Here is a 10608-nt window from a genome sequence, read left to right as displayed (position 1 = left end):
GATGCCCTAACATGATCCAACGACTAATCCGCTATTTCGGTTTTCCCGCGATTAGAATATAACCATGCACACGAGAGACCTTGGCTGAACCTCACACCCTCAGAAATGGTGGTTTTTCGGCACCAAGAAAATGAACATAAACAAATATATATATATATAAAGATTTTACCTTTTTGTTTCTTAATATATTACTTTAGTTTACTTTTATTTATTTTAACATATAAATTAAATTAAATTAAGGCACCAACCGTATCTAACATAAAACTATGGAATAATAGCCACATAAAAGCTTACAACATTAGTAATTTAACAATTTAACTTTTGTATATCTTTCAATTTAGTCCTTTTTACTTAATTAACATTTAAACATTAAAATTTCTTAACCAAATATTAATATCACCCTAATAACCTTTCGTGAATATTTAATAGAAATATTTACGGGCTCGATTTATAGAAACGAGGTCCCAATACCTCATTTTTTAAAACCGCTTGACTTTAAAGATTTACCACTTGAACCTAATTACTCATTATACCTTATTTTCTAAAACCACTTGACTTTAAGTATTTACCACTTGAACCTAATTACTCATTCAATTAACATAATTTATCAAATCAAAATTTATTATAATACTATATTTGACTCGAAAATATTAAATAATAATATTTAATAATTCACTCATCGGATTTGTAACCCCAAAACCATTGAAAAATGGGTTGTTACATAGGTCTTGTCTGATGTACCATCAATCTAGTCAGTCACATATATGTCTCTATTTTTTGGGAGTCATCCGCTCCGGTGTCCAAGACAAAGCATCTCCCCAGTTGGACTTGATAAACAACATATTAGTTTTTCAACCGATTTACCCATCTCCAATTAGATTAAGGAGCTAATATTTTCTTTCATTTTTCTTTGCGTGCAAAGACTATTGAAGACAATATACAAAGTGTATTAATTTAATTTATAGATAATTTTATTAAACTAATTTGTTCAAATAAATACGAGTGCACATAAACTAAAATACTACACTTAGGGTACTACATCCAGTAGTTAGTTGTATATAGGGTTACATATCATTACTACTCTACCTTAATTATATGATATTAATTGTATATATTATGATATACCATAATGTTAGTTGCATGTTTAAGATCTACGGTTTAAAGTTAAGCATCATTAATATAAAAATGTACATTATAATAACATAGTTGTATATACTATATAGGGTTACACATCGTTACTGATTTACCATTATTATATAATGTTAATTGTATATGCTATAATCTACCATGAAGTTAGTTATATGTGGGAGTGATATCAATTTGTTTCGATTGGGTTTTTAGGACTTTTTGAATCGTCGTCATAAATCAATTTCAAAAAAATAATGTTTTTTTTCAAGAATTTTTAAATTATTTTTCACTTTTTTAAATATAAAATATTTAATTTTATATTATAAAAAATTAAAATTAATTATATATGAATTAAAAATAGAATTATGTTTAGTTTCGAGTACCTGCGAATTTTAAATTTGCATTCCATAAACTGTCTAAATACCTTAGTTTGGATCGGTTTTTGGTTTTCTTCTCAGCCCTAGTGACATATTTTAAGGTTTACGTTGCATACCATTAATAAAAGAATGCACATTGTAATATCATAATGATATAATAATTAATTTATACAACAGTTGATGTATTTCCTTAGACTTTTGTATTATATATACTATTTTTTATAATATAAGTATGTCACACTATAAAATAATTTCAACTTATAAAATTGATTTTAATTATATAAATATTAATTAATTTTTTATTTAAAATAATTTAATTAATTGAGTTGATATAATAATAAAAGACTAATCACAAATCTAGAAATTTTGATTTTTATATTATTGTTTAGTTAAATTTAAGGATAAAAAAAAAGAGAGATTCAAGTGAACAATGTATTAAAGAAGTTATTTTTTTTATGAAAAAATTGTACATATTTAAAATTAATTATTATTTTTAATTTAAAAAATATTTTTATTATCTTTTATACATCATTTAGTAATTTGTGTATATCATAATCAAAGTTGAACATTAGATTTGGTGGTTAAACATAGCCTTCCCTGTAGAAGACCAGTGTTTGGGCCATGCTAGAATCAAAATATTGAACATTTTGTGACCCTATCCGTATGACATTCGGACTCCAACTCTGTTATGATTTTTATACAGTTCGTACCGAAAATAAAAAATTTACAAAGGCACAGTTGTTATGATTTTGGTCGGACTAAAATAAAAACAGTTGTTAACAAGAGTGACCAATTTGCAAATTTTTTTTATCTTTTCGGTCTGTATAATTTACCTTAAGAAAAATACTTCGAAATTCTTTAATCTCTTCTTTTTAACATTGAAAAGAAAATTCATGAAAAGGAAGAATAATTTTCAGAAAACATGGTGAATATCCATGAAAATTGGAATTGTGTAAAAAAGAAAGAATAAAAAATCTCTGCTTAAGAAGCTAAATATTATTTCTTGCTTAATTCCAAAATCTGTTGTTACAAAGGTATTGCAGTAAAACAAGTTAGCCAAGAGATTGACCTTTTAACGTAAACACTAATTCCTTCTCAAGCTAAAAGTAGTTTCACTGTCTGCCTTGCCTTCTATACCTCATTCCACTTTCTTGCTAGGTTTGTCTTCACTTCCTTCTACAACCGCCATCTTTGATTCGTCAAACTCCAATAACTGCAATCATAATCCGAGAATACAAGATCATTTATGTTACCCAAACTCTTCATTTTTCTTAAACTACTCTTCACTCACTCCCACATCAGATTGGGAGATGGCTATATTACAGCAAAAAGGAAATCGAATTAAAAAGTCAAGACCAAGAACATAACGTGAGAGAGAAGGGCTGGGAACAAACCGGTCCAACTTCTCCGTTCCATATACAGTGAGCAGCCAAGAATCCAATAACAGCCGGTACAATATACAAAAGTGCAGGCTGAAAGCAAAATGAGCATACAAGTTTTGACATGATACAGAATCACTGCACATCTACTGGATAATGTTTTAACAAGGCGTATAACATAAAAACAGAGGTCATTAAGAGTTCACCTGTGCAGCTTGAAACCAGTTCATGACAACAATTGTAAGGACCAACCCCACCGTGTACCCCAAAAATGCGCTCTTAAAATACTGCCTCTCTTTCCCCCTAGATACGTCATATCTTAATGCTAGTGCTACAAAAATACCTACCAAGGGAGAAATAAACCAATATAAAAACAGAAAATGTTGATCATACTGTATTCTGTTTCCGGTAGACACGTATCTATCTTTATGACAAGTAAATTGTCAAAGGAATAACAGTCAAACGAAATGGAAATTAGACAGAGAAACAATTTTTGTTAAACGAAGTAAATGTAAACTAATCTCCACAACAGTGTAAATCAATAACTTAAAATCAGAGCCCTAAAGCAAAAGGTTCATATTTCACTTGATAACAAATGACATTAGGAAAACACCAGCAGATGAGAGTATTACTGCGCAGGAAGCTGTGTTGCCTATCTTGGCAACAGCGATGATACAGGGCCATTGGTTAAAAAAGAATAGAAAAAATTGAATGAACGTCTCCCGAATTAAACACCACAAATCAAATGAGCTACAGCAGTAAATAAGATCATGGTCCAGCAACAAACTCATAGAATCAAGGGTAAATTACACCCAAGGTCGCTAAACTATTAGTAAGTTTACGTTTTGGTCACTTAACTTCAAAAAAGTTACAAAACGATCACTAAACTATAAACTATTCAAAAGTTTTTTATTCAAGTCATTGAATTATTCAAAAGTTTTTATTTAGGTCACTACACTATAAATTTTTTTTTTCAAAGAAAGTCTAACTAGCAAGCTTCGAGTGACAATTCGACAATTGGTATAGTGTATCAATACCCATCGACGAGTAGAACATACTTTAGATCCAAGTCAGTCTGACGGTCAATGTCAAAAATCAAAGAAGAAAACTGTTTGGATTTTGATTCACAAATTCATGACATTCAAAAATATTTCATGAAAAAAACTTAAATGAAAACTTTCAAATAGTTCAGTGACAATTTTGTAACTTTTTGAAGTTAAATAACCAAAACGTAAACTTACTAATAGTTTAGTAACCTTGGATGTAGTTTACCCTATAATCAAATAGAAGCATGCAAGTAGGGGTGTCATGGAACATGCCAAGCAGCAACCAGAAAAAAATTCAAATCCTTTACCCAAGCCAATTTGGGCTGGGCCCGGACCAACCTAAATTACTCACTTTACTATTCAAAAGTAACATTTTTACTAATTTCTATATATTTTTAAAAGAAAATTGAAATAAAAATATTAATTTTATTATTAAAAAATTCCAAATCTAAAAACACCTTGTCTGGGCAAGGTCTACATACAAGCATTAGCTTACAAATTTTTAAAGCCATTTAACATGCTCTTGTGAGCTTGAATTATCATGAAGCCTTAGATCTCAATTCTCAATGAATATAAGTAAAACAGTTGTCAAGAAAAATACGAGGGAACTCTAGATACAAAATACAGTTAGGAAGGGAAAAAGTGATCTCACTTTCCCCTGTTTCAAATTCAAAATTTTAGGATATTTCTCTTTTAGTTAGAATGACTACATCATAACAGAAGCATGCATTAGACCATCCAACTAAAAAACAAATTTCAAACATACCAGGAATTACAATGTCACCAAGTCCAAGCATGGAAAATGGTCGGGTAGAGTCAGCTGTAGGGAACAAAAGCTGCAGATAACTATTAAAGCAATTAGATCACCATGGGTAACAAATTTAATATTACATGCAAAACATAAATATACATCGAAACAAGAACCAACCAGGTTAAGTATTTCAAATGAAGAAAAACAAGGAACTGACCTTTATAGGAGCATCGAAAGACTTCGCAACACTAACCATCACAGGAGTGAAAAAGACCCAGAAAATATCATATACAAAAAGCCCAGCCTGCAATGTATAAAGATGGAAAAGGAAATTCATACAAAAGGAAACATAGTTGAAAATGAGAAAAAAAGTGAATTAAGTGGACAAATAGCAGCCTAACAAAAAGTAATTTGTCTAATCAGCAAAGAAAAAAAAGCTTTGAAATTTGGCTAACCAGAGCAAACTAATAATAAGCTCAAAAAAACAGAGCAAAATGTAAGGTAGAAGTCACAGGGATCAATTCTTGTCAAAGCAGATAGCACATAAAGGAAACAGGGTCTATGGATCAAAATCTCAAGAATAAGCAACCATAGGAAAGTTGTTTGATTCATATCATGAACAGCTAAACTCATGCAAAAAATTGCTAAATAAAAGAGAAATTCAGACTAGGAAGTTGTCTCAGTAACAGGGAATAATACACACACACAAAAAAAAAATCACTAATCTACTTACCAATAAAATGGCACCAGTCTTAAAAGATCCAAGAGAAAGCATTTCAATTCCCTACAAAAACCAACAATGGAAACTGTCAAACACCAAGTTAATAAGTGGTAGAAAAAAAAAGGAACATAAAACTCACTTAAAGGAAAAGACAAACAAATAAGCACCTTCATAAAATTATTAAAGATAAAGGAAAATACTACTTTAATTATCATTCAACTGGTTAATTAAACCCTAATAAAAAAATTGACAGACATACAAACTTCCATATTACAAGATTGAATACTAACAAGAATATCCCAATATTATTGATTATTCTAGATCTCATTGCAAAATCAAATAAAAAGTAGTAGATACCAAGCACCAAATAACTCATTAATCAGAAATCCCTCTACATTAGAAAGTGACAAGATCAATTAGACAGGATTTAAGCCATACCTGAATGCAGAAAGCGAGACCCAGAATATTATTAGCCAGCCAATGCTTCTGCAAAGCATACCATGAACAGAAAAAAGTTCCAGGGATTGCAGCTATGATCTGAGATCTTGTGAACTCAATCTCAAAAGCTGTTTAAGAAAGGTGTAAGGAAAAAAATCATTCTGCATAATGCAAGCAAGGTAATGTTAACCAGATCAAGTAAGAATTCTAAGGAGTCAATGATGAACACAACCAAATATATATGTACTCAACTTTAAACAGGAAAAGGCTATATCACTGCAGCAAGAAATTGGCACCTAAAACTCAAATCAACAACAAAATTATGCATTTAAACTATTCCAGCGGGAAGACCTGGCAACTTTATATGGCACAAGAACCAGAATGCTCATAAATTGACAAAAATATACCATTCTAAAAGGCATCAAGAGAATCAAAGAATTTACTCCATTTTGGATTTACAAAATTCTAAGAGCAAATCCTAGAAACAAAGTTGAGCAGAAGATTTGAAGAAACTACCAAATTATAGAAAAGCCAGAAAACCTTAATGCAGCTGGTATGCTAGTATCCTTCTACAACCGAAAAAGAAAACAAGAAAGTTTCTCCCATCTCCACATAACTTCCTTCCCACACAAGAAACTCATCCAAAGTAATTTTCAGAGGAAATAATGGCAAATAACAGAGAAAGACAAATCAGGAAGAAACAAACAAGAATCAAAGTACATTAAGGATTTTCAAATCAAATATAGATGATGCTTGCCTTGAACAAAAGATTCAAAAAGCCAAAAAAGAAAAACGAAGAATACATCATAAACACAAAAGGCTGAAGCAACAGTAATAATTCAGTATATATTAGAGAAGAAAAAGGTTATATCCCATTCAAAAACTAATCAAATCCTCTTATAGATAAAACTCAAAATATACTCCACAAGAATAATAAAAAGAAGGGCTTACAGAGGAAAAATGGAAAATGCCAAATGATAAGGTCTTCGTTCCAATGCTTTGGCAAGAAGCGTTTTATGGTAGGCAGTACTGTTGCCCTGAGAATGATGGCAGAAAGAATAAATGAGATAAGGGCATCAGGTGAACTGAACGTGTAAAAAGTTAAAAAAATAGTAGCAAATTTATATGGAAAGAGCATACGAAAGAGCAATGATCCCAAGCACAAAGAAATAGCATGTCAAAACTGCATTAACCAAGTCTTTTGATAAGAACTTGAACAGTAAGAAAAGTGATAACAGCATTGCACTCCCAACAAATGGAAAACGCATAGCATGCTCATTAGACATTGTCTCCTGTATGATATACATGACATTATTAGATAATTCTTATCTATGGTCCTTGATGACAAAATAAGAAAGTAACAAAATCAATTTACTCACCAATGGTGGAGTAGGTTTGACAGACCTATAGCAACCCACATATACTGTTAGGCATGCAGTCAAAACAACATTCAAGTTGGGGTCTACCTTCACAACTAGTGGTGCCATTGTCAACCCTGCGTTTAGCAAATCATGGATATCACGTTAAAAGCTTTCCATAGAGATCTCATATCTGACACTGATTTATGTTACATTTACTCTATAAAAGGTTTAGCCATGAGGCATACATCTATTATATTGAGAAAGATTCATGAGGTACGAACTCTAATACTTTGAAATATACAATAATAATGCATTTAGAATGAAAAAAGTGGGGATATGAGATACGAAGTGCATCCATCTGGTCATTGATTATGATAAATAATTTTGGTTCACAAATTTAAAACTTAGAAGAAAGAGTAGACAACAAAATCATATTTAACTAAAACATGCAAATGATAAAATCGAATTGCTTGAAATGACTAACTGCATGCATCCTATTACTTCTAAATCCTTCAAAATATTATCTTTTATGTCCAAAGCAACAACCAAAAAGAGCCTAAAATTTCTATTCCTTTAAGATTTTCTAAAGCTAAAATAACATAGTTTCATAAATAAAATAAAGATCATTATACCAGAAATAACAAAGCTACCTCATTTCTACATAAGATATACATCCCCAAGACTGAAAGAAAAAAAAAAGAGTCAAATTCGATCTCAAACTATCTATTTCCTATCATTTATCTTCCTTTGTTTGCGACTCGAACAGAAAGACACTTTAACTAACTAAATCCACTCTGCTTCTACTAAACCAAATTCAACAACTGAATAATAAAATTAAAAAATATATATATCCCAAAAAAAATCAACCATTTCAAAAACAAACTAAAAATGTATATAATAAACTAAGAAAACGCTGAAGAATAGATCAAAAAGAGGTAAACCTGCTAAAGCCAAATTGGCGAGTCTTTCAGCGTTCTTCATTGTCGTCGTTTATTTCTAATAAAACAGCGAATAAAACTCGAAACCTCTTGTCACCTAGAGCAAAAAAGAAACTATAATAGATGGAAACAAATTAACTTATTAATAAAGGAAAAAGAAAAAACAAAACCAAGATGTAATGAACTTCCAAATAAAGTTAGGGATTAAAACCTTTAATTTTTGTCTCTCTTAACAGTGGGTGTAGCTTTACAGATCGGAGATGCCGGAAATGAAAGAAAAAGAAAAGAGAAAGAGTGAGAAAAAAATGTAAAAATCTTTCTCGCAGATTGAAACGAAAATCTTAGATTTTTTTTTCTTTAAAGGAAGCAAAATCTGGAGTCAATTTTGTTGCCATAATTGAAGGTGCTGTCATTTTGAATATTGTAACTGCCAATAGAAAAGGGATATTTTGGTTGGAAATTTTTGCGAAGGGAACTAATTTTGACGCGTGGCGTTATATTATTGGGCTTTCTTGGTGTGGTTTGTATGCGACTGTTACTGGGTGAGGTTTTGTAATTGGTATGAGGATTATTATCCGCTCGGGTCATAAAAGAGTTGACAGTCCGATGAGGTGCCAATTCCAATAAGATTCTGCCACGTCGTCGTACAAAAATATCTGTCCTTTTGTAAGTTTTCATTTTTAGCACTCAAAATAAAAAAAAATTTCAAGATAGGCATTATCAGTAACGATTATTTTCATTTTAATTATCAACTTTAATAAATTTTTATTTTGGTTACTCATTTTATCTTTTTAAAAATTAATTTTATATAATTAATTTTAGTTGTTTTCTTATAAAAGGAAAAAAAACGTAAGATTTTATAGAAATTACCTCAATTTTTATAAGAAAAATTATTTTATCTTTTTAATTTTCTTTATTTTTTATTTTTAGTTCATTTTAGTTTTTCCAGTAAAAAGGAAAAACATGAGATTTTACTAGAAATTATCTGAGTTTTTATAGGAAAAACTAATTTAAATTTCTTTAATTTTTTATTTTCTAGATTTAATTTTAGTTTTTTATAATAAAGGGAAAATTTTGGGATTTTACAGAAAATTACTTGTGTAAAACCCATTTTATTTATTTAATCCTTTATTATTATTTTTTTAGAATTAGTTTTAATTTTTTCTAGTAAAAAGGAAAACCCTAGGTTTCCTCAAGAAAAACCTGAGTTTTTATAGAAAAAGTTTGGGGTTTTACAAATAATTGAGTTATAGAGAAAAATTTAGGTTTCATTTCCACACCTAAATAATTCATTTTTTATAAATAAAAAAAAGCTCTGGTTTTTAGGAAAAAAAATAAATGAATGATCAAAATGAAAAATTATTAAAATTAGGTGACTAAAATAAAAATGATTATTATCCTAGGAGAAAATTGTTTATTTTTTATGCCCTAAAATAAAAACTTACCGAAATTAGGTGAATAACTATATAGTTTATCCTGGTTTTTATCCTAGGAGAAAAGACTCCAGAGTAATTATTTTTCTTTTTCCAAAACAATAAACTAAAGGCTTAATTCACGATTTGACTCCTGAAATATATAATTTTTCACACTTTGGTACCTAACTTTATTGTCCTAATTTGGGTATCTAAAGTATCCCTCTTTTATGGTTTTTAATTCAAAAAGTTAACTAGCGGTAAAAAAAATTTAACCAATTACAGAATTCCACATTGTGGTATTTATATTTTAATAAAAATTATTACTTAAAATTTTTTTACTTGAAAATATATATTTATTAAAATTTAATTTAATTAATAAATATATATTTTTAATTCAATTGTTTCTCATGTTCTCTCTCTCCTCCATCTTCTTCCCCACCCCTTTATCTTGTTGTTATTCACTTCATCTTTCTTCCAAATATAAACAATTATGGCTAAAATCTTCCTATCCATTACTAAAAATGCATATTCATATCATAATTATCATCACTATACACCAAAAATAAAAATAAAAATTTAAAAAGAAGAAGAACAAAAAGGTTTAAAAAATCATCAACCCAAATTTCAGCCAAAGCAAGAATGGATTATTATTATTTGGTCGATCTAAACTGTGAATGAGAAGCTTATAAAGAGGGAAAGTGTAACGAACCAGATTCTAGTGGTGTCAAAAAATGTAGTTTCGAGACCTTGTTTCCGTAAATAAAGTCCGTAAATATTAAATAGAGATATTTATAAAGTTATTATATTGATGAATTAAATTTTGGTTAAGCAATTTAGTCGAAAATGTGGTTAATTAAGTTCAAATGACTAAATTGTAAAAGTTTAATCGCTATTTATTTTTAATTAGAAAAAGGCCTGCGGATTAGATAACAATCATCCAAAGGATTAAAATAGCAAATAAGCCATTTTAGAATAGCTGATAGTGGAATGTAATGATGGTTTGTAATTTAACTAATTAATTATAGTTAAAAACATAAGAAAATGATTAATTAAA

The 10608-nt window shown here is 29.4% G+C and overlaps 1 protein-coding gene across 3 annotated transcripts; it reads right to left on the bottom strand.

Annotated features, from left to right (window-relative positions):
• Positions 1 to 2486: 2486 nt before the first annotated feature.
• LOC107954323 (signal peptide peptidase) lies at positions 2487 to 8539 on the bottom strand. 3 transcript variants are annotated; one of them, XM_016889851.2, is made up of 12 exons: positions 8351 to 8539; positions 8143 to 8253; positions 7220 to 7335; positions 6981 to 7132; positions 6792 to 6877; positions 5841 to 5968; positions 5415 to 5465; positions 4899 to 4985; positions 4697 to 4766; positions 3091 to 3227; positions 2874 to 2977; positions 2487 to 2718 (listed from the first exon to the last, which is right to left on the bottom strand). In XM_016889851.2, exons 2-12 carry the CDS (start codon positions 8180 to 8182, stop codon positions 2682 to 2684), a joined length of 1008 nt encoding a protein of 335 aa, XP_016745340.2. In that variant the 5' UTR covers positions 8183 to 8253; positions 8351 to 8539; the 3' UTR covers positions 2487 to 2681. The 3 variants fall into 3 exon arrangements, with proteins under 3 accessions (XP_016745340.2, XP_016745338.2, XP_016745339.2); XM_016889849.2 differs by having other exon boundaries at positions 2900 to 2977; XM_016889850.2 differs by having other exon boundaries at positions 2900 to 2977; positions 8143 to 8236; positions 8351 to 8521.
• Between the last annotated feature and the right edge of the window lie 2069 nt (positions 8540 to 10608).

This window comes from Gossypium hirsutum, chromosome D07 (assembly GCF_007990345.1).
Source record: "Gossypium hirsutum isolate 1008001.06 chromosome D07, Gossypium_hirsutum_v2.1, whole genome shotgun sequence".
NCBI classification, from domain to species: Eukaryota; Viridiplantae; Streptophyta; class Magnoliopsida; order Malvales; family Malvaceae; genus Gossypium; species Gossypium hirsutum.
This window is presented reverse-complemented; position numbering and strand designations above follow the sequence as displayed.

Bases quoted from the DNA above. Each gene is read 5' to 3' on its own strand.
- LOC107954323 (XM_016889849.2), bottom strand. From the start codon at position 8,182: ATGAAGAACGCTGAAAGACTCGCCAATTTGGCTTTAGCAG. The intron at 4,986-5,414 runs GTAAGTAGATTA...TATACATTGCAG, and splicing joins AGACTGGTGCCATTTTATTG to GCTGGGCTTTTTGTATATGA. The intron at 4,767-4,898 runs GTCAGTTCCTTG...AGTTATCTGCAG, and splicing joins CTTTCGATGCTCCTATAAAG to CTTTTGTTCCCTACAGCTGA.